This window comes from Ranitomeya imitator, chromosome 1 (genome assembly GCF_032444005.1).
Source record: "Ranitomeya imitator isolate aRanImi1 chromosome 1, aRanImi1.pri, whole genome shotgun sequence".
In the NCBI taxonomy this organism is placed as follows: domain Eukaryota; kingdom Metazoa; phylum Chordata; class Amphibia; order Anura; family Dendrobatidae; genus Ranitomeya; species Ranitomeya imitator.
Window position 1 is genome coordinate 382978142 of NC_091282.1, and position 25147 is coordinate 383003288.

General features: G+C 43.8%; 1 protein-coding gene across 1 annotated transcript in view; it reads right to left on the reverse strand.

Annotated features, from left to right (window-relative positions):
• Positions 1–25147, reverse strand: part of FANCC (FA complementation group C) — a 399194-nt gene that overhangs the window by 334762 nt on the left and 39285 nt on the right. The window contains exon 3 of the mRNA XM_069762014.1: positions 1567–1651. Within this exon, the coding sequence (XP_069618115.1) occupies positions 1567–1651 (85 nt within the window). The remainder of the gene's footprint in view (positions 1–1566; positions 1652–25147) is intronic.

Sequence of the window (25147 nt, forward strand, 5' to 3'; positions counted from 1 at the left end):
CAGCACCATTAAAAAGCAGCGCTGTGGTTTATGTACCCTTAACTGCCGCCATTAAAAGGTGTATCAAGGGATTAACCCCATAATGACAGCTAAGATAAACCCTATCTACCAATTCAGGGACAGCAACGTGGATTTCAGCGCTCTGTCTGTTACATGCCTTGGCTATGTAGTTTTGGAGAAATTACATCCTCTCAATGATGTCCACGAGCACAAAATCCTCGCTTCTCAGTTGGCAGACCAACCTCATCGGCTATTTAAAATCTCTTTCCCCATATACAGTAATAAGGAAATAGTTGTCAATCTGCAGTTGGGGGGCAGGGCTAGTCCCTAAAACAACAGGATTAGGATGCAATTAAATCTCAGAAAGTGTAAATTTTCCAAAACTACAGAACGAACCCATAAAATAAATAACGCTAATATCGAGCACATCTGGCAATACCTTATGTTGCGGTCATAGAGGGTAGAATAAAGGTAATGGCAGATTACATTTACATAAAGGAGGTGCCACTGATGGCTTGGCACCGGATACTTGTGATGACTACCGATCTCAATATTAAAGCGATAGTCCCACAGCTTTAATATACCCTATGATTAGGACAGCGGATAGGCTTGCTAATTGCTGGAGGCACGACACTTAGGACCCACAACAGTCCAGAAATGGCGCTATCCAATTCTTCACCTTAAATGGTTATGCATGCACTTTCACTCAAAGCATTCAAGCCTCGTTCACAGGATCTCTGGTGCTCCAATCCAATCAGTGAGTTATCGCCTATCCTATGAATAGGGCATAACTTTCAATTGTGATAATACTATTCCACTACAATAATATTTAGATATACTAAAGTTCTGTTATCAGAACACATTATTTAGTCAGCATATATAGGTATTATTTAAAGAGAATCTGTCAGCAGGATTTTGCTATGTAATCTCGATATAGAGGCTGAAACACAGAATTCACGGATGTCTTACTTGTGCTGTTTACTAAGTGTGAAGGTTTTATCACAAAGAGATGAACATTGCTGGACTACACTTGTCCAGCAACGCCCCCTCCTGTGATGAGCACCTCACTGTCTATGGACTTTGTACATGGAGAGTCTGGTGTGGGCGAGGTCAGCTTCCTCAGCTCTGCTTCATTCTGCATCTAAAACCTCCGATTGTATAAGAACGGCTGCACCCAGTAAAGTAAATGATACGTCGTTGGATTCAGCTTCTCTTTGCCTACATTACACTGCTCTCAGATGAGATAGCAAAAACCTGCTGACAGATTCCCTTTAAGCACTCTATGGAAAATGACATCCAATTTGGCATTGTGTGCACACTTATTAACTTTACAGCGTCTGGTAGAAGTATTGTTATTTAGATAACTAAGAATTTTACTTGTCCATTTTATGGCATTGTTATTTCAGGACCATCAGGTATAATACAGATAGTTAGCCCTGTATAACAGAACACAATACAGAGGGGTGTCAGCCTAAAGCACTGCACAGAGCACAATCCAAAGTAACACTGCCTTTCACCAAGAAAAAAAAAAAAAAAACAGGCAGTACTGCAGGCCTCTATACTCACCATGTCCAATGACAAAATTGTTCCAGCAAAGACGACCCAGAAACTGACCAAGCATGGGAAACTTTTCTATCGCCGTGGAAGGCTCCTGAAAAAAAAAGGACAAAATAAAGAATATCTTTAACGGGGTTGTAGCAACTTTACATTAATAGCCCATTGCCCCAAATATGACAGAAGTCTGTGCAATTACATTTATGTTTCAAACGTTCCCACTTCTGCCAATATATACCGTATATACTCAAGTATAAGCCGAGATTTTCAGCCCAAATTTTTGGGCTGAAAGTGCCCCTCTCGGCTTATACTCGAGTCACGGTCTGTGGCAAGGTCGGCGGGTGAGGGGGAGAGAGGATTGTCGCATGCTCACCTAGTCCCGGTGGTCCTAACGCTCCCCCTGCCTGTCACACTGTCTTCGGGTGCCGCAGCTCTTCCCCTGTACAGCGGTCACGTGGGACCACTCATTAAACTTATGAATATGGACTCCACTCCCATAGGGGTGGAGCCGCATATTCATTCCTCTAATGAGCGGTGCCAGTGACCGCTGACAGGAAGTGCTGCGGCACCCGAAGACAGTGTGACAGGCAGGGGCAGCGTCAGGAGCGCTGGGACTAGGTGAGTATTTTATATTCACCTGTCCACGATCAACCCGCTGGGCGCCGCTCCGTTTTCCCGTCCTCTTGCTCTGATTGTTCAGGTCAGAGGGCGCGATGACGTACTAGTGTGCACGGCGCCCTCTGCCTGAACAGTCAGTGCGGAGAGACGCCGAGGAGCTGCAAGCAAGAGAGGTGAGTATGTGTTTTTTTTTTTTTTATTGCAGCAGCAGCAGCGTTATATATGGCACAGCTTTATAAAGAGCATCTATGGGGCCATAATGAACGGTGCAGAGCATTCTATATGGCACAGCTTTATATGGAGCAATAATCAACGGTGCAGAGCATTATATATGGCACAGCTTTATGTGGAGCATCTATGGGGCCATACTGAACGGTGCGGAGCATTCTATATGGGGCACAGCTTTATAAGGAGCATCTATGGGGCAATAATGAACGATGCAGAGCATATATGGCACAGCTTTATAAGGAGCATCTATGGGGCCATAATGAACGGTGCAGAGCACTATATGGCACAGCTTTATGTGGAGCATCTATGGGGCCATAATGAACGGTGCAGAGCATATACGGCACAGCTTTATAAGGAGCATCTATGGGGCCATAATGAACGGTGCAGAGCATATATGGCACAGCTTTATAAGGAGCATCTATGGGGCCATAATGAACGGTGCAGAGCATATACGGCACAGCTTTATAAGGAGCATCTATGGGGCCATAATGAACGGTGCAGAGCATTCTATATGGCACAGCTTTATAAGGAGCATCTATGGGGCCATAATGAACAGTGCAGAGCATATATGGCACAGCTTTATATGGAGCATCTATGGGGCCATAATGAACGGTGCAGAGCATTCTATATGGCACAGCTATATATGGATCATCTATGGGGCAATAATCAATGGTATGGAGCATTATATATGGCACAGCTTTATATGGAACCTCCTTTGAGGCAATAATAAACGGTATGAAGCATCTATTTTTATTTTTGAAATTCACCGGTAGCTGCTGCATTTTCCACCCTGGGCTTATACTCGAGTCAATAAGTTTTCCCATTTTTTTGTGGCAAAATTAGGGGAGTCGGCTTATACTCGAGTATATACGGTAATCTAAAATTATTGTTTTCTTCTTGCTGCCCATGGACACTTCCAAGACATGATTGGCCGCTCTTTGGTGCTCGCTTCAAATAAGCAGATACTGCTGAAAATTATGCCCAATAGGGAACAATGGGACTCCGATTGTATCATTAAGGCCAATGAAGCCCATCAGTGGAAACAACCGAATCCAGATTTCCAAAGCTTCAGAAGTAAGCCCCGATGGAGCCATAGGCAGTGGAAGAGAAAGCAGTGAGCACAGTCAACTTGATCATGCATGTGCATATCTTCCCAGATCACAGTGCAGAGTCATGTAGTCATTCTCATTGCACAGGGCGAGAATGTGCAGTTCTGCTGGGTATAGCCTCAAAGGTGATCATGGGAAACAGTTTTCCTGACTTCAACATGCATCACCTACTGAACACCCCAACGAGCTTCTTAAAGGGACTCATCAGAAAATTACCCATTGCATAAATCAGTATTTTTCTGTTAACCCCTTTACCCCCAAGGGTGGTTGGCACGTTAATGACCGGGCCAATTTTTACAATTCTGACAACTGTCCCTTTATGAGGATAGAACTCTGGAACGCTTCAACCGATCCCAGTGATTCTAACACTGTTTTCTCGTGGCATATTGTACTTCATGATAGTGATAAAATTTCTTTGACATTACCAGCATTTATTTATGAAAAAAACGGAAATTTAGCAAAAATGTTGAAAATTTCGCAATTTTCCAACTTTGAATTTTTCTGCAATTAAATCAGAGATATGTCACACAAAATACTTAATAAGTAACATTTCCCACATGTCTACTTTACATCAGCACAATTTTGGAACCAACATTTTTTTTTTGTTAGGGAGTTGACCAGCAATTTCTAATTTTTACAACACCATTTTTTTTTAGGGACCACATCTCATTTGAAGTCATTTTGAAGGGTCTATATGATAGAAAATACCCAAGTGTGACACCATTCTAAAAACTGCACCCCTCAAGGTGCTCAAAACCACATTCAAGAAGTTTATTAACCCTTCAGGTGTTTCACAGGAATTTTTAGAATGTTTAAATAAAAATGAACATTTAACTTTTTTCACAAAAAATTTAATTCAGCTCCAATTTGTTTTATTTTACCAAGGGTAACAGGAGAAAATGGACCCCAAAGGTTGTTGTACAATTGGTCCTGAGTACACTGATACCCCACATGTGGGGGTAAACCACTGTTTGGGTGCATGGCAGAGCTCGGAAGCGAAGGAGCGCCATTTGACTTTTCAATGCAAAATTGACAGGAATTGAGATGGGACGCCATGTTGCGTTTGGAGAGCCACTGATGTGCCTCAACATTGAAACCCCCCACAAGTGACAGCATTTTGGAAAGTAGACCCCCTAAGGAACTTATCTAGATGTGTGGTGAGCACTTTGACCCACCAAGTGCTCCACAGAAGTTTATAATGCAGAGCCATAAAAATAAAAAATCATATTTTTTCACAAAAATGATCTTTTCGCCCCCAATCTTTTATGTTCCCAAGGGTAAGAGGAGAAATTGGACCCCAAAAGTTGTTGTACAATTTGTCCTGAGTACGCCGATACCCTATATGTGGGGGTAAACCACTGTTTGGGCACATGGCAGAGCTCGGAAGGGAAGGAGCGCCATTTGACTATTCAATGCAAAATTGACCGGAATTGAGATGGGACGCCATGTTGCGTTTAGAGAGCCACTGATGTGCCTCAACATTGAAACCCCCCACAAGTGACACCATTTTGGAAAGTAGACCCCCTAAGGAACTCATCTAGGTGTGTTGTGAGAGCTTTGAACCCCCAAGTGTTTCACTACAGTTTATACCGCAGAGCCGTGAAAATAAAAAAATCTTTTTTTCCCACAAAAATTATTTTTTAGCCCCCAGTTTTGCATTTTCCCAAGGGTAACAGGAGAAATAGGACCCCAAAAGTTGTTGTTCAATTTGTCCTGAGTACACTGATACCCCATATGTGGGAGGAACCACCGATTGGGCGCATGGGAGAGCTCGGAAGGGAAGGAGTGCCATTTGGAATGCAGACTTAGATGGAATGGTCTGTAGGCGTCACATTGCGTTTGCAGAGGCCCTAATGTACCTAAACAGTAGAAACCCCCCACAAGTGACCCCATATTGGAAACTAGACCCCCCAAGGAATTTATCTAGATGTATCGTGAGAACTTTGAACCCCCAAGTGTTTCACTACAGTTTATAACACAGAGCCGTGAAAAAATTATTTTTTAGCCCCCAGTTTTGTATTTTCCCAATGGTAAGAGGAGAAATTGGACCCCAAAAGTTGTTGTCCAATGTGTCCTGAGTACGCTGATACCCCATATGTTGGGGTAAACCCCCGTGTGGGCACACGGGAGAGCTCAGAAGGGAAGGAGCACTGTTTTACTTTTTCAACGCAGAATTAGCTGGAACTGAGATCGGACGCCATGTCGCGTTTGGAGAGCCCCTGATGTGCCTAAACAGTAGAAACCCCCCAATTATAACTGAAACCCTAAACCAAACACACCCCTAACCCTAATCTCAAAGGCAACCCTAAACACACCCCTAAACACACCCCTAACCCTAATCCCAACCCTATTCCCAACCGTAAATGTAATCCTAACCCTAACTTTAGCCCCAACCCTAACCCTAACGTTAGCCCCAACCCTAACTGCAGCCTTAACCCTAGCCCCAACCTTAGCCCTAACCCTAACCCTAGCCCTAATGGGAAAATGGAAATAAATACAGTTTTTAAAATTTTTTAATTTTTCCCTAACTAAGGGGGTGATGAAGGGGGGTTTGATTTACTTTTATAGCGGGTTATTTAGCGGATTTTTATGATTGGCAGCCGTCACACACTGAAAGACGCTTTTTATTGCAAAAAATCTTTTTTGCATTACCACATTTTGAGAGCTATAATTTTTCCATATTCTGGTCCACAGAGTCATCTGAGGTCTTGTTTTTGTGGGACGAGTTGACGTTTTTATTGGTAACATTTTCGGGCACGTGACAATTTTTGATCGCTTTTTATTCCGATGTTTGTGAGGCAGAATGACCAAAAACCAGCTATTCATGAATTTCTTTTGGGGGAGGCGTTTATACCGCTCCGCGTTTGGTAAAATAGATAAAGCAGTTTTATTTTTCGGGTCAGTAGGATTACAGCGACACCTCATTTCTATATTTTTTTTATGTTTTGGCGCTTTTGTACGATAAAAACTATTATATAGAAAAAAATAATTATTTTTGCATCGCTTTATTCTGAGGACTATAGCTTTTTTATTTTTTCGCTGATGATGCTGTATGGCGGCTCCTTTTTTGCGGGACAAGATGACGTTTTCAGCGGTACCATGGTTATTTATTTCGGTCTTTTTGATCGCGTGTTATTCCACTTTTTGTTTGGTGGTATGATAATAAAGCGTTGTTTTTTGCAACTTTTTTTTTTACCGCGTTCACTGAAGGGGTTAACTAGCGGGACAGTTTTATAGGTGGGGTCGTTACGGACATGGCGATACTAAATATGTGTACTTTTATTGTTTTTTTTTTTATTTAGATAAATGTATTTTTAGGAACAATATTTTTTTTTTTGGGGGGGGGGGGGGGGCGGGGGAATTTTTTTAAAGTTTTTTTTATCACATGTGAATTTTTTTTTTTTTTTCCACACTATAACATTGCCCCAGGGGGGGCATCATGTTATAGTGTAAGATCGCTGATCTGACACTTTGCTGTGCAGTGTGTCAGATCAGCGATCTGACATGCACAGCTGCAGGCTTCACAGTGCCTGCTCTGAGCAGGTGCTGTGAAGCCACCTCCCTCCCTGCAGGACCCGGATGCCGCGGCCATCTTGGATCCGGGCCTGCATGGAGAAGGAGGAGGTAAGAGACCCTCGCAGCAACGCGATCACATCGCGTTGCTGCGGGAGTCTCAGGGAAGCCCGCAGGGAGCCCCCTCCCTGCGCGATGCTTCCCTATACTGCCGGCACACCGCGATCATGTTTGATCGCATTGTGCCGGGGGTTAATGTGCCGGGGGCGGTCCGTGACTGCTCCTGGCACATTGTGCCGGATGTCAGCTGCGATAGTCAGCTGACACCCGGCCTCGATCGGCCGCGCTCCCCCAGTGAGCGCGGCCGATCGCTATGACGTACTATCCCGTCGGTGGTCATACGGGCTCACCCCACTTCGACGGGATAGTACGTCACATGTCAGAAAGGGGCTAAAGAGGTTTTCCCACGAACAAAGCACATTTTAATTAACAGACCTTGGAATAGAATGTTCCTAAAAGAATGTTACTGCACTGAGAATCTTATAAATGTTACCATGTTATGTATTATGTAAGAGATAATTGGAATATAAAGCTTCATTCTGTTCTGCCGGTATAGAAGAAAACAATATCCAGGATGATTAGTCAATGCGTTTTGAAGTGCCAGACTCCTTCATGAGGACAAATCTGTCATGATCCAGACCGGGTTTTGAGTCCTGTTTTCCCTTTTTCCCGGTCTAGTCATGTCAAGAGTTAACCTTTTTCAGCCTCTGTCTGGTTTCAGGCTGGCTATTTATCGACGCTGCTTCCTGCAGGCGATGTCAGCAATAGTTTTTGCCTAGTGCTGCTGTAGCTGACTAATTGCTCTGATTTGTCCTGCTGCGTTGCTGTCTGAACCTGTGTCTCTGTTTTCCCCTATTCCCATCTTGACTCCGTGTTTCCAGTTAGTGTGCTGACTCCCTGGTTTTGACTTGGCTTGTATCCTGACCTGTTTCTGTCTTTTGGCTTATCCGCTCCTGACCGTTACTGACTCCCTGGCTTGTCTCTGACTGTGAGTTTGCTTATTCCTTTGGTTCTGCGCTACAGTCTAGGATTTGACCCGGCTTGTTTGACTTTCTGCTGCCACCTGTGGTAGCCTCACTGCTGCACTGCAGGCCAGCTCTGCATAGGTGGAGTCCTGCTTCCAATCTACTGCCATCTAGTGTAGACTGCACCTACCGGCGTTACAGCATCGTGACAAAATCATATTGTATCTATCGTGATGAAGAAGTTTGGAATTCCAAAACACTGACTAATAAACCGCATGCTGGATATCGTTTTCTTTTATCTTCTATATCGGTAAAGCAGAATTAACCCTTACATTCCAATTACCTGTTATCCAAGCCATGTGTCTGCAGCAGCCTTGAGCCTTTTAATGGTTGCACATCAGGTGAGTACCACTGCCATTGGTCTCCCCATTGTTAGTCAGATAAAACCCTAATTGCACTTTGTTATTCCAGTTTTTCTACATGTACAGTACAGACCAAAAGTTTGGACACCTCATTTAAAGATTTTTCTGTATTTTCATGACTATGAAAACCGTACATTCACACTGAAGGCATCAAAACTAGGAATTAACATATGTGGAATTATATACTTAACAAAAAAGTATGAAACAACTGAAATTATGTCTTATATTCTAGGTTCTTCAAAGTAGCCACCTTTTGCTTTACGTTCAGGCACCCTTTTGTTGGCTCTGTCAGGGCGTGTCCGAACCCCCCGCAAACAGGATTCGGTCATATGTGCATCAAGGACTATAAACTACATTGGTGCCAACACAGAGAACATGTGCTCTGTCGTGCATCATTTTCGGGCGTGTATGCTTACTGAAAATAGACACCCAGAAGCAGTCTACTACGTCCAAGTGTCTATAGTAGAGCATTAACCTGCATGTCAATGTTAGGCCAGGTTCAAATGGCCACACTAAAACTAGGGCCAGTCATGTCACAAATTTTCAACGTGACTGCTCCATGTACATCTTCGTGTGCTTGTTCACATAGTTTGGTCTGAAAATCTAACGAATAATGCATGCTGCAATTATTTACCATCAGACTGTTAGTCACTTAAAAAAACAGACAAACAAAACAAAACAAACAAACAAAAAAAAAAAAGATGAAAACGAGATCTGGTCTGGTCTGTCCAAATGGGGTTCATCAGGGGAAATGGTTTTAATAAGCTACGGGACCTGTGTCTGTTTGAACGCATGCAGCGTTCCATCTACATATGCTGCCTGTGACTTACTGAAACCATTTCCCCTGATGAACCCCATTTGGATAGACAAAAGTGGGGAAACGCGTCAGGTTGGGGCACCTTTCCCCTTGAGATAAGTGTACTGCTTTATTTGTATCATTGCCCAAAGTGGGCTGCATTCCTGTACCCAGTACATAACCCCTCTACTATGGGCATTTTTTTTACATATGTACCTACAGTCATGGCTAAAAGTATTGGCACCCCTGCAATTCTGTCAGATAATACTCATTTTCTTCCTGAAAATGATTGCAAACACAAATTATTTTGGGCCAAAATAACTGCGACCAACCGCTTCCAGTAACCATCAATGAGTTTGTTACAATGCTCTGCTGGAATTTTAGACCATTCTTCTTTGGCAAACTGCTCCAGGTCCCTGATATTTGAAGGGTGCCTTCTCCAAACTGCCATTTTTAGATCTCTCCACAGGTGTTCTATGGGATTCAGGTCTGGACTCATTGCTGGCCACCTTAGAAGTCTCCAGTGCTTTCTCTCAAACCATTTTCTAGTGCTTTTTGAAGTGTGTTTTGGGTCATTGTCCTGCTGGAAGACCCATAACCTCTGAGGGAGACCCAGCTTTCTCACACTGGGCCCTACATTATGCTGCAAAATTTGTTGGTAGTCTTCAGACTTCATAATGCCATGCACACGGTCAAGCAGTCCAGTGCCAGAGGCAGCAAAGCAACCCCAAAACATCAGGGAACCTCTGGCATGTTTGACTGTAGGGACCGTGTTCTTTTCTTTGAATGCCTCTTTTTTTCTCCTGTAAACTCTATGTTGATGCATTTGCCCAAAAAGCTCTACTTTTGTCTCAACTGACCAGAGAACGTTCTTCCAAAATGTTTTAGGCATTTTCAGGTAAGTTTTGGCAAACAACAGCCTGGCTTTTTTATGTCTCGGGGTAAGAAGTGGGGTCTTCCTGAGTCTCCTACCATACAGTCCCTTTTCATTCAGGCGCCGACGGATAGTACGGGTTGACACTGTTGTACCCTCGGACTGCAGGGCAGCTTGAACTTGTTTGGATGTTAGTTGAGGTTCTTTATCCAACATCCGCACAAACTTGCGTTGAAATCTCTTGTCATTTTTCTTTTCCGTCCACATCTAGGGAGGTTAGCCACAGTGCCATGGGCTTTAAACTTCTTGATGACACGGCGAGCGGTAGACACAGGAACATTCAGGTCTTTGGAGATGGATTTGTAGCCTTGAGATTGCTCATGCTTCCTCACAATTTGGTTTCTCAAGTCCTTAGACAGTTCTTTGGTCTTCTTTCTTTTCTCCATGCTCAATGTGGTACACACAAGGACCCAGGACAGCGGTTAAGTCAGCTTTAATCCATGTCAACTGGCTGCAAGTGTGATTTAGTTATTGCCAACACCTGTTAGGTGCCACAGGTAAGTTACAGCTGCTGTTAATTACAGAAATTAGAGAAGCATCACATGATTTTTCGAACAGTGCCAATACTATTGTCCACCCCCTTTTTTATGTTTGGTGTGGACATATATCCAATTTGGCTTTAGGACAATTCTTGTGTTTTTTTCATTTAAGACAAATTAAATGAAGATAATACCAAATAATTTGCGTTTGCAATCATTTTCAGGAAGAAAATGAGTATTATCTGACAGAATTGCAGGGGTGTCAATACTTTTGGCCATGACCGTATATACTCCGTGGCCTGTGCTATATTCTACGTGGGCTGTGCAATGTACTATGTCGCTGCGCAATATACTACGTGGCTGGGCAATATACTACGTGGACATACATATTCTAGAATACCCGATGCATTAGAATCGGGCCACCATTTAGTGTCTAATATAGATTTACTGTGTTTCTAGGGTCATGCACACATATACCCATGCCATTTATGTTTATTGCATGACTTGACTGCTTCTAAACCCTTCTCTATCTGATATATTAGATTTAGTGTCTCTTTATATAATCATTTTTGAAACGTAATTTTAAGCCATTTTCTTTGTACATCGTATAGAGACAGTAATTATTCTATGCAAGGGCCCTTACAACATATCCATATAAGGATAAATATTTTTGGAACATTGAGCCATATCCTTGCACTGCTCACTGCTGACTAGACACTGTGAAAAATTAATATATCAATAATAAAAAAATATAGAAGATTACTTAACACATACAGAGTCCAACTAGCAAGCAGAGACTCTGGTTAGTTTGTAACCGAGTTATTTTGAGGACCTTGCTAGATACATCTGTTCTCTGTATTTTATAGCTATAGGACTCTTGTCAGAACTGTCAAAATGTGGCTATTTGAAGATATTAAATGGTTCTTTTGAAGGTCACACAAGTTACCGTATATACTTGAGTATAAGCCGACCCGAGTATAAGCCGACTCCCCTAATTTTGCCACAAAAAACTGGGAAAACTTATTGACTCGAGTATAAGCCTAGGGTAGAAAATGCAGCAGCTACCGGTGAATTTCAAAAATAAAAATAGATGCTCCATACCGTTCATTATTGCCCCATAGATGCTCCATATACAACTGTGCTATATAGAATGCTCTGCACCGTTCATTATTGCCCCATAGATGCTCCTTATAAAGCTGTGCCATATAGAATGCTCTGCACCGTTGATTATGGCCCCATAGATGCTCCTTATAATGCTGTGCCATATATGCTCTGCACCTTTGATTATGGCCCCATAGATGCTCCTTATAATGCTGTGCCATATATGCTCTGCACCTTTGATTATGGCCCCATAGATGCCCCTTATAATGCTGTGCCATATATGCTCTGCACCTTTGATTATGGCCCCATAGATGCCCCTTATAATGCTGTGCCATATATGCTCTGCACCTTTGATTATGGCCCCATAGATGCCCCTTATAATGCTGTGCCATATATGCTCTGCACCTTTGATTATGGCCCCATAGATGCTCCTTATAATGCTGTGCCATATATGCTCTGCACCTTTGATTATGGCCCCATAGATGCCCCTTATAATGCTGTGCCATATATGCTCTGCACCTTTGATTATGGCCCCATAGATGCCCCTTATAATGCTGTGCCATATATGCTCTGCACCTTTGATTATGGCCCCATAGATGCTCCATATACAACTGTGCCATATATGCTCTGCACCTTTGATTATGGCCCCATAGATGCTCCTTATAATGCTGTGCCATATATGCTCTGCACCTTTGATTATGGCCCCATAGATGCTCCATATACAACTGTGCCATATATGCTCTGCACCTTTGATTATGGCCCCATAGATGCTCCTTATAATGCTGTGCCATATAATGCTCTGCACCTTTGATTATGGCCCCATAGGTGCTCCTTATAATGCTGTGCCATATAGAATGCGGCTGCAATAAAAAAAAAAAATCACATACTCACCTCTCTTTTCAGGACGCCGGCGCTTTCAATAATTACCTGCTCCTCTGCGGCTCCGTCTCCAGCACTGACGCTCAGCAGAGGGCGCGCACTGACTACGTCACCGCGCCCTCTAACCTGAGCGTCACTGCTAGAGGATGCTGCAGACGGAGCCGCACCGGAGCGAGGAGCAGGTAATTATAGCGCTGCGCTCCCCTTACCTGCTGCGGCGCGGTCCCTGCAGTCCCTGGCTTCTCCGGCGCTGCAGCTTCTTCCTGTAATTGAGCGGTCACATGGCACCGATCATTTACAGCAATGAATATGCGGCTCCTCCCCTAAGGGAGGTGGAGCCGCCTATTCATTTCTGTAATGAGCGGTGCCATGTGACCGCTCAGTACAGGAAGAATCTGCAGCGCCGGAGAAGCCAGGGACTGCAGGGACCGCGCCGCAGCAGGTAAGTATGATTACACAGCCCCCGCTCCCCCTCCCCTGCCGACACCCGGGTATATGACTCGAGTATAAGCCGAGAGGGGGACTTTCAGCCCAAAAAAATGGGCTGAAAATCTCGGCTTACACTCGAGTATATACGGTATATGCTTAAGCATTTTAAAATGAGGTAATGTACAGAACTAATATGCATATTCTGCAAGTTACTAGTGTTCTTCTAATATGGTAGAAGCTAAGAACATAGCGGTAGACCATAAGTGGTTAGGAGACAGAAAAATAGAAACCAATGTAAGTCTATGGGTCAAAATAGTATATAAAGCAGACCCAACTCGTATTCAAGGCAGATCTCTCATTACTTTGGGAATCTCCAATCTCCACACGGACCACATCATATGTAAGATCAATGAATACTTGATTTCTCTTCTATAATCTAATACTTGTGTGTGCTATTAACTTACTTTTCTTCATTTTTGTAAACACTTTTTAAATGGACATTAAACAAGAATTGTTTTATCCATACAATTCAATATTGCTTTCCTTTCTATTCTCACCGTGCTCTTACTTGAATTAGTAAGGAAGTGTTATTTTTTTCTAACAGACACACAGCATTAAACAGTACATTTATACTATGCACTAGGTGTTGGTGGTGGCTTTTTTAGCCAGTCCTTTGAGAGTCAGGGAGGGCAAGTCGACATGGGTCGGGGGGAGCCATTTTGTGTATCAAGGGTGCCAACTTCCTCTGTTAGGAAGTGACACATAGGGTAATATGCAATCTATCTAGACCTTTCCTCATTGTCATTTACCAGTGCCAAATTAAAGGCGCAAATTTCCTTTTATTATCCCAATTTGTATTTTTTCTTGGGCTAACCTGTACCAGACACTCTTATACTCTTTCTATTGCTCATAAGGAATATTTTTGGTATTTTTAATGCATACCAATGAAAGTTATTTTTAACCCCTTCGCAACATGCGCCGTACTAGTACTGCGCTGCCGGCACTGCATTTGTGCCAGTAGCAGTACTAGTACGGCGCACCGATCACCGCGGTCTCAGCAGGCGCCGGCTAGCCAGGTCATTTAAAAAATGATTTTTTTAATTTTCACAGTGCTACATTCTAAACTTTAGTGAAACAATTGGGGGTTAAAAATGCTCACCACACATCTAGATAAGTTCCTTAGGGGGTCTTCTTTCCATAATGGGGTCACTTGTGGGGAGTTTCCACTGTTAAGGCACGTCAGGGGCTCTCCAAATGCGACATGGGTTTCAGCCAATTTTGCATTGAAAAGTCAAACGGCACTCCTTCCTTTCCGAGCTCTGCCATGCGCTCAAACTGTGGTTTATCCCCATATATGAAGTATCAGCATACTCAGGACAAATTGCACAACAAATTTTGGGTCCAATTTATCTGGTTACCCTTGGGAAAATAAAAAATTTGGGGCAAAAAGATCATTTTTTGTTAAAATTAATATGAAATTTTTTTTACGGCTCTACATTATAAACTTCTGTGAAGCACTTGGAGGTTCAAAGTGCTCACCACACATCTAGATTAGTTCCTTAGAGGGTCTACTTTCCAAAATGGTGTCACTTGTGGGGTTTTCCACTGTTTAGGCACGTCAGGGGCTCTCCAATCGCGACATGGGCTCCGATCTCAATTCCAGCAAATCTCTCATTGAAAAGTCAAATGGCACTCCTTCCCTTCCGAGCTCTGCCATGTGCCCAAACAGTGGTTTACCCCCACATATGGGGTATCGGCATACTCAGGACAAATTGTACAACGACTTTTGTGGTCCAATTTCTCCTGTTACCCTTGGTAAAATGAAACAAATTGGACCTGAAGTAAAAATTTAGTAAAAAAATTTTTCGCGGCAAAAAAACCTATTGATGTAAATGTAAACGCATGCGTTTTTAAGCACATGCGTTTGTTTGCGTTAAAAACGCATGAATTTTATTAAAGAAAAACAAAAAAACACTGTGATATGCCACCCCCCACCATAAAGGTGATAAAGGGATCCTAACCCTAAAGGGATCCTAACCCTATCCCTAACCCTATAGGGATCCTATCCCTAACCCTAAAGGGATCCTAAACCTAAGCCTAAAGGGATCCTAACCCTAACCCATTTAGGGTTAGGGTTAGGATCCCTTTAGGCTTAGGATCCCTTTAGGCTTATGGTTATGATCCCTACCCCTAAAGGGATCCTAACCCTAACCCTAAAGGGATCCTAACCCTAACCCTACCCCTAAGCCATTTAGGGTTAGGGTTAGGATCCCTTTAGGCTTAGGGTTAGGGGTAGGGTTAGGATTAGGATCCCTTTAGGGTTAGGGTTATGATCCCTACCCCTAACCCTACCCCTAACCATTTCTGTTTATAGTGGGTTTTTTACTTTATTTTGATGATTGGCAGCTGTCACATATTTCTCAGCTTCGTTTAAAAAACGCAAACGCATGAAAAAACGCATGTAAACGCGTCAAAACACCACGTTATTTTCACCACATGCAAAAACGCATGCATCAAGAAAACGCAGCGTTTGCACGCGTTTACATGCGTTTTCACCATGCGTTTTTTTTTTTTTTAAACGCATGCATTTTGAAACGCAAGTGTGAAACCAGCCTAACACCCTAACAAAAAAAAATTATGTTTCCAAAATTGTGCTGATGTAAAGCAGACATGTGGGAAATGTTGTTTATTAACTATATTATGTGATATAACTCTCTAATTTAAGGGCATAAAAACTAAAAGTTTGAAAATTGCTAAATTTTCATAATTTTCGACAAATTTTTGTTTTTTTCACAAATAAATGCAAGTCATATCGAAGAAGTTTTACCACTATCATGAAGTACAATATGTCACAAGAAAACAATGTCAGAATCACCGGGATCCGTTGAAGCGTTTCAAAGTTATGACCTCATGAAGTGACAGTGGTCATAATTGTAAAAATTTCCGTCACTTAGGTGAAAACAGGCTTCGGGGTGAAGGGGTTAAAGGGGGTTCTTTTTCTTTTTTTCTTCTACCATGACCCTACAACATTGTTCCAGTTTTGAGGGTTAAAATTTAGCTTTGTGCTTTTTCCAAACTTTTTATTAAAAATAAACTTTTCGAACAAAGTGAAATTGGAGTTTAGGAAATGTTCTGCTTTTGGAACCACCAAAGTATAATAAGGGTATATCAAACCATTTACAAAAGAAAAACGATAAGCAATGTTTGTTGTGCAGGAAAGGCAAACAACAATAAAAACATAACAGACCGCCAAAGAATTATTTTTCTCTTCCTTTTTTTATGTGATGGCTGTTCTCTACCTGCTTACACAATTTATAGCAACATCATAGGCTTCTAAAGTGGGTGCTGAACAGGGATAATGCACATGTAAAAAACCTGCTAACCATCTCCTGCTGTTGCAATAAACATAACATCTTTGTTTTACATGCGCAGCTCATTCTAGACTTGCTGGGGCCATGCACAGAGACAGTCCACCGAGAGCCAACCTAATAACTGTACCAAGGCAACAGAACAAATCACAAAATGGTATAGGCTGTTCATTATAACAAGTGATAAATCAGAGTTATTGCCGTGGTGCAGCGCTTACTACCAGCCGGCCAGAGATGATGTTGTTTACTATTGCTATTAACAAGCCACATTAACCTTAAATATATGGACCTGCTGTACGCCAGCAATCTGATCTAGCAAAAGGCAACTGTTTCAACTAATTGCACTGCCAGCAATGACTAAAAAAAAAAAAGAAAAGAAAATATTATAGAATAAAGTCCAAATCTGGAAGAGAAGGACACAAGCATCAATATTCGTAAATTTAGATGAAATAAACAAATTACATCCTTCAGCTTGCTACGCTTTGTTAATTTAGGAGCCAGTGAGCAAAACTGTCAATTTACAAAAAAAAAAAAAAAATTACCGTACTTTTGCCACACGTGGCAATACTACCAATGCATTACGGGCACCCTTAGCATGGGACTATTCAACTTTAGTCATGTGACATTTTTAACACCTGTCACATTTGCTTCCAAAAGCCTTGGAGCATGATGATGCTTGTAAAGCACTGTAAAATAAACATGCTTAACCCCTTAGTGACCAAGCTCATTTTAAACTTAATGACCAGGCCACATTTTTTAATTCTGACTAGTGTCACTTTATATGGTAACTCCGGAACGCTTCAACTGATCACTTTGATTCTGAGACTGTTTTTTGTGACACTTTGTACTTTATACTAGTGGTAAATTTAGGTCGATATAAATTTAAATGGACTTTGACCCCTTTCTGACATCTGACGTACTATCCAGTCGAGGTGGGGTGGGCCCGTATGACCACCGACGGGATAGTACGTCATAGTGATCGCCGCCGGGTGTAAGCTGCCTATCGCAGCTGACATCCGGCACAATGTGCCAGGAGCGCTCACAGACACATTAACCCCTGCCACACCGCGATCAAACATGATCGAGGTGTGCCGGCGGTACAGCGAAGCATTGCGCAGGGAGGGGGCTCCCTGTGTGCTTCCCTGAGACCCACAGAGCCCCCCGAAGGTCTCTTACCTCCTTCCTCGCTGCAGGCCCCGTATCCAAAATGGCCGCGGCATCTGAGGCCTGCAGGGAGGGAGGTGGCTTCACAGCGTCTGCTCAGAGCAGGCACTGTGAAGCCTGGAGCTGTGCATGTCAGATCGCTGATCTGACACAGTGCACAGCAAAGTGTCAGATCAGCGATCTTACACTATAACGGCTCTGCGTTATAAACTGTAGTGAAACACTTGGGGGTTCAAAGTTCTCACAACACATCTAGATAAGTTCCTTGGGGGGTCTAGTTTCCAATATGGGTTCACTTATGAGGGGTTTCTACTGTTTAGGTACATTAGGGGCTCTGCAAATGCAATGTGACGCCTGCAGACCAATCCATCTAAGTCTGCATTCCAAATGATGCCCCTTCCCTTCCGAGCTCTGCCATGCGCTCAAATGGTGGCTTCCCCCCACATATCGGGTATCAGCGTACTCAGGACAAATTGGACAACAATATTTAGGGTCCAATGTCTCCTGTTACCCTTGGAAAAATACAAAACTGGGGGCTAAAAAATATTTTTTGTGGAAAAGAATTTTTGTTTTATTTTTATGGCTCTGCATTATAAACTTCTGTGAAGCACTTGGTGGGTCAAAGTGCTCACCACACCTCTAGATAAGTTCCTTAGGGGGTCTACTTTCCAAAATGGTGTCACTTGTGGGGGGTTCAATGTTTAGGCACATCAGTGGCTCTCCAAATGCAACATGGTGTCCCATCTCAATTCCTGTCAATTTTGCATTGAAAAGTCAAACGGCTCCTTCCCTTCCAAGCTCTCCCATGCGCCCAAACAGTGGTTTACCCCCACATATGGGTATCAGCGTACTCAGGACAAATTGGACAACAACTTTTGGGGTCCAATTTCTTCTCTTACCCTTGGTAAAATAAAACAAATTGGAGCTGAAGTAAATTTTTTGTGAAAAAAAGTTAAATGTTCATTTTTAAACATTCCAAAAATTCCTGTGAAACACCTGAAGGGTTATTAAACTTCTTGAATGTGGTTTTGAGCACCTTGAGGGGTGCAGTTTTTAGAATGGTGTCACACTTGGGTATTTTCTATCATATAGACCCCTCAAAATGACTTCAAATGAGATGTGGTCACTAAAAAAAAATGGTATTGTAAAAATGAGAAATTGCTGGTCAACTTTTAACCCTTATAACTCCCTAACAAAAAAAAAAATTTTGGTTCCAAAATTGTGCTGATGTAAAGTATACATGTGGGAAATGTTACTTATTAAGTATTTTGTGTGACATATCTCTGTGATTTAATTGCATAAAAATTTAAAGTAGGAAAATTGTGAAATTTTCAAAATTTTCGCCAAATTTCCGTTTTTTTTCACAAATAAACGCAGGTACGATCAAAGAAATTTTACCACTACATGAAGTACAATATGTCACGAGAAAACAATGTCAGAATCACTGGGATCCGTTGAAGCGTTCCAGAGTTATAACCTCATAAAAGGACAGTGGTCAGAATTGTAAAAATTGGCCTGGTCATTAACGTGCAAACCACCCTTGGGGGTAAAGGGGTTAAACCCTCATTAAAGCAGTAGTGAAAAGAGTATTGGGGTTCAGATGGCAGGGACCACTCTACCTTATTGATATGGGTAAACAATAGTCTCATTGAGCTTTCTATTTTTATTTTATTTCTATGATCCATACCCTAATATATTGGTGTATGGACGATCACATATTAACCCCCTTGGCAACCACTGAAACGTTGTAAAACTGCAGCCGCCGAGGGTACTTAATTCCTCATCACAGTTTTAAAAGGGTGATCAGGAGTAAGGCTGTTGCATCCCCCAGAGTCAGAAAATCTCCGAGGTCTCGGCTACCGGGGTTAGCGGAGCCCCAGAAAACATAACCAGGCCCAGATTTTCAATGAATAACGGTGATCACAAAAAAAAAAAAAAGAAGTGTGCAGGCTGTTTCAATGATTCCTCTCTCTTCTGATATGATATACATGTCAGAGGAGAGAGAGATGATGGGCCCCTCGGTACCTCCTGCTCCAGCAACATGTTACCGGGGCGGAAAAAAATTCTATTGGTTCTTTTTCGTCACTGTTATAGATCATATGACAGTGATCAAAATACAAAAATATATAGTATATCAAACCCCCCTTTGTCACCCCTTTAGGCTATGTGCACACATTGCGGAATGGGGTGCAGAACTTTCGGTTTTTATGCAGAATTGATGCGGATTTTCTGCGGTTTTTACCACTGCGGATTTCTATAATCGAGGGGTGCAGGAACGCTGCAGATCCACACAAAAGTAGTGACATGCACTTCTTCGAAATCCGCAGCGTTTCCGCACGGATTTTTACGCACCATCTGCACAGTTTTTTTCTTCACATTTATTTACATTGTACTGTAAATCACAGTGCGGATCTGCAGCATTTCTGCGTGGAAAAATCCGCTGCGGATCCGCACTGAATCCGCATCGTGTGCACATAGCCTTAGTTAGATAAAAATAATTTTAAAAAAAATGTATTTTATCTTTTACATTCTTTGCAGTTGGGCTAAGGGTTGGGGTTATGGTTGTGTTAGGGTTAGAATTGGAGTTTTTTCAAAAGAAAAAATGTTTTAAATATGATGGCGAATGTTGAGTGATCGCTACTCGAGTTCAACTTTTAGAGATAATTAAAAAAGGCCTTATGCTGAATCCGAAAAGGGAAGGTAGAGATGGAAATCCCATCTTGTGCGACCGTGAATGACAGATGTTACAGCCTCCACAAGAATACGTGCCAAAGATCCCCGTGCCCTGATTTGATCTATTCGTGGGACTATGGCAAAGTTTGTCCCTGAGGCTCTTAGCTCGTCTAGCAACCATATTATTCGATTGTGAGATGTGGGGAGTTAACTTAGATTCACTTAGTAAGATACCCTAATTTTTTGTAAGAAACTCTAGGATATCGTGCCATTGAAAGTGGTTATGAGAGCATGTGGTCTTGTAGGTTCACAAACACATTTTCTGATTTGCCCTAAGGTCTTTTTTAATTGTAGATCCCGCAATCTTGTTTACGCCATCACATGTGACTGTCCAAAACGGTGGGTTCTAAGGTGTATGCGCTCTTTAAGCGCAAAACTCCCGGCATGACGGGTTTGTCCGCATGCAAACAGGACTCCGGAGCGGTAAGTCTCAAAGTGATTTCGATTGGCTTAATCATATCATATAATAAATTGTACATTGGTACAACATAGCCTCACCACAGGCCCCTGAAGAAGCCACTTAGTGTGGCGACACGGGTTGGGAGTACACGTGTCTGGCCGGACTCCTCCACTCTGGGAGCCTCTGTCTCTTTCCATGAGCATTTAGGTATTTACTATTACCTGCAGTATTAGGCTAGGTTCAGATTGCGTTAGTGCAATTCGTTTAGCGCCAATGTTTTAAAAGGGGTCGCGTTAAACGTCACCGCTCTCGCAGATCTCCGATCTGCGAGAGCGGGGAACGGACCTCGGGCGCGCCTCGGACGCTGCAAGCAGCGTCCGCGGCACGCCACAAAACACCGGCACATCGCTAGCGCGGGCCAAAAATGGCACGCACTAGTGATGCGCGTCCCCATTGCTGTGAATGGGCGCGCTAACGGACGCGTTGCACGGCGGTAATTTCGCCGTGCAATGCTGTCCGTTAGCGCAGTCCCATTATCGCAATGGGAACCTAGCCTTACACCTTTAGCACGCCGTGGAGAGAGATCTTCTGCCTGCAACATCCTTCAGTAAGGCTAGGTTCACATTGTGTTAGGGCAATCCGTTAAGCGCATAGCGCTAGCGGATTGCGCTAACGCAATGTTTGTTTAGGGTCCGCGTTCGGCGCCCCCGCTAGCGCAGATCCCCGGTCTGCGCTAGCGAGGAACGGACCTCGGACACTGCAAGCAGCGTCCGAGGTCCGTCACAAAAGAACGGCACATCGCTAGCGCGTGCCGAAAATGGCATGCGCTAGCGATGCGCTACAGCAAAAAATCACATTGCTGTCAATGGGTGCGCTAACCGACCCGTTGCACGGCGTTAATTGCGACATTTTTGCCATGCAACACAGTCCGTTAGCGTTAACCCATTAACGCAATGTGAACCTAGCCTAAGACTGGTTTGGCAGTGGGTCAGTAATGGTGTGGGAGGGCATTTCTTTGGAGGGTCGCACAGCCCTTCATGTGCTCGCCAGAGGTAGCCTGACTACCATTAGGTACAGAGATGAGACCCCTTGTGAGACCATATGCTGCTTCGGTTGGCCCTGGGTTCCTTCTAGTGCAGGACAATGCCAGACCTCACGTGGCTGGAGTGTGTCAGCAGTTACTGCAAGATGAAGGCATTGAAGCTATGGACTGGCCCAACTGTTCCCCAGACCTGAATCCAATTGAACACATGTGGGATATCATGTCTCGCACCATCCACCAACGTCATGTTCTACCACAGACTGTCCAGGAGATAGCGGATGCTTTAGTCCAGGTCTGGGAGGAGATCCCTCAGGAGACCATCCGTAGCCTCATCAGGAGTATGCCCAGGCGTTGTAGGGAGATCATACAGGCACGTAGAGGCCACACTCACTACTGAGCATCAATTCCTTGTCTTGAGGGATTTCCACTGAAATTGGATCAGCCTGTAACTTCATTGATTTTGAGCATCATTCCAACTCCAGACCTCCGTGGGATATTAGTTGTGATTTATGTTGATCATTTTTAGGTTTTATTCAGTGGCGTAACTACAAAGTTATGGGCCCCGGTGCGAACTTTCAAATGGGGCCCCCCCCCCGCCAAAATATTTTTCACCCAAATCCACATCCTGCCCATGCTCCTGCCCCATCAGACTCCGCACTCTGCCCCATCAGACTCCGCACTCTGCCCCATCAGACTCCGCACTCTGCCCCATCAGACTCCGCACTCTGCCCCATCAGACTCCGCACTCTGCCCCATCAGACTCCGCACTCTGCCCCATCAGACTCCGCACTCTGCCCCATCAGACTCCGCACTCTGCCCCATCAGACTCCGCACTCTGCCCCATCAGACTCCGCACTCTGCCCCATCAGACTCCGCACTCTGCCCCATCAGACTCCGCACTCTGCCCCATCAGACTCCGCACTCTGCCCCATCAGACTCCGCACTCTGCCCCATCCGTCTCCGCACTCTGCCCCATCCGTCTCCGCATTCTGCCCCTGTCTCCACATCTCACCAGAACAGCAGGAACCGGAAATCTGCTGCTGGTTGATACCAGAGAACACGAGCTGCACACAACCAGGACTGAGCTGCTGAGAGCTGAAGGACCTGTGGTGACGTCATCGTCATGTGATCAGGAGGCGGAGCTGATAAATGGTGAAAGCCCTATGATAGTGATGACGTCACCACAGGATCTTCAGCTCTTCCTTTCAGATCAGGCGTCGGCTGCTGATCTGATGTGTGCGCCCGGCAGGTCAGGTGGAGGGCCGGTCTGTCTGTTGCCGTGCGGGAGGAATCACCTGCACGGCAACAGTTTTTAACTTTTTGCTGGTGTCGGCGTGCATCTGACCTGCCGGGGCCCCTGACTTCCCCCGGGCCCGGTCGCAGTGGCGACTGCTGCGACCGTGGTAGTTACGCCACTGGTTTTATTGTTCTCAACACATTCCACTATGCAATGAATAAAGATTTATAAACTGGAATATTTCATTCAGTGATATCTAGGATGTGGGATTTTAGTGTTCCCTTAATATTTCTTAAAGGTCTTCCTTTCCTGGGGCGGTCCTCATGTGAGCCAGTTTCTTTGTAGCGCTTGATGGTTTTTGCCAATGCACTTGGGGATACTTTCAAAGTTTTCCCAATTTTTCGGACTGACGGACCTTCATTTCTTAAAGTAATGATGGCCACTCGTTTTTCTTTACTTAGCTTCTTTTTTCTTGCCATAATACAAATTCTAACAGTCTATTCAGTAGGAATATCAGCTGTGTATCCACCAGACTTCTGCCCAACACAACTGATGGTCCCAACCCCATTTATAAGGCAAGAAATCCCACTTATTAAACCTGACGGGGCACACCTGTGAAGTGAAAACCATTCCCGGTGGCTACCTCTAAGCTTTAAATGAGAAGTTGTGTCCAAACTTTTGGTATATATATATATATCTCATCAACCACGGCAAGGTGATCTCCCTCTGATGGGTCCTACTCTACCTGCCCATAAATTGTAGGTTTAGCCCAGAGTGACATGTTTTGTCCAGAGTTGTAGGCTGGTGGCCCAAGAGTGGCATGTGTGGTAGAGTAGGACCCATCAGAGCGAGATCACCTTGCCATGATTGATGGGCACACATGAATTGGCCAATTTATGCGCTCAGAATCTTCTTTTCATCTATAACTATGTTTTATGAAAAAAAAAATTTTTGAAAAATTTTTTGTGAAAAAAATATTTTTGAGAAGTATAATTCATATTGAATATTTGTCTGTGTTTTCACATGGCCTAGATTCATGTGCATGTGCTGCTGTGTTCTTTTTTTATCTATATGATACGGCTTGCAGCTTGCACGTGTTCACATTAGGAGTGCTGTTTGGCTTTTTCTCTCTCTCTATATATATACACACTATATAATTGTCTAAGGGTCACTTCCGTCTGTCCTTCTGTCTGTCACGGATATTCATTGGTCGCAGCCTCTGTCTGTCATGGAAATACAAGTCGCTGATTGGTCTCGCCAGCTGCCTGTCATGGCTGCCGCGACCAATCAGCGATGGCCACAGTCCGATTAGTCCCTCCCTACTCCCCTGCAGTCAGTGCCCGGCGCCCGCTCCATACTCCCTGCAGTCAGCGGCCGCATACTCCCCTCCAGTCACCGTTCACACAGGGTTAATGCCAGCGGTAACGGACCGCGTTATGCTGCGGGTAACTCACTCCACTATTAACCCTGTGTGACCAAGTTTTTACTATTGATGCTGCCTATGCAGCATCAATAGTAAAAAGATCTAATGTTAAAAATAATAAAAAAACAAAAAACCTGCTGTTCTCACCTTCCGTAGTCCGACGATGCGCTCGCGCCTGCCGCCATCTTGCGTTCACAGAGATGCATTGCGAGACCGCTAAGTGATCTGGGTAATTTCGCAATGCATCCTGGGAACGCAAGATGGCGGCAGTCGCGCGCGCATCGTCAGAGGTTCGCTGGATCCCGCCGGCGGGTGAGTATATAACTATTTTTTATTTTACCGTAATTATTTTTTTTAACAGGGATATGGTGCCCACACTGCTAAATACTACGTGGGCTGTGTTAGATACCGCGTGGCTGCTACATACTACCTGGCCAGTGTTAGATACTATGTGGGCTGTGTTCTATACTGCATGGGCTGTGTTATATACTACATGGCTGCTATATACCAGGGGTGTCAAACTGCATTCCTCAAGGGCCGCAAACCATGCGTGTTTTCAAGATTTCCTTAGCTTTGCACAAGGTGCTGTAATCATTATGTGTGTAGGTGATTAAATTATCACCTGTGCAGTACAAGGAAATCCTGAAAACATGACCTGTTTTCAGCCCTTGAGGAATGCAGTTTGACACCCCT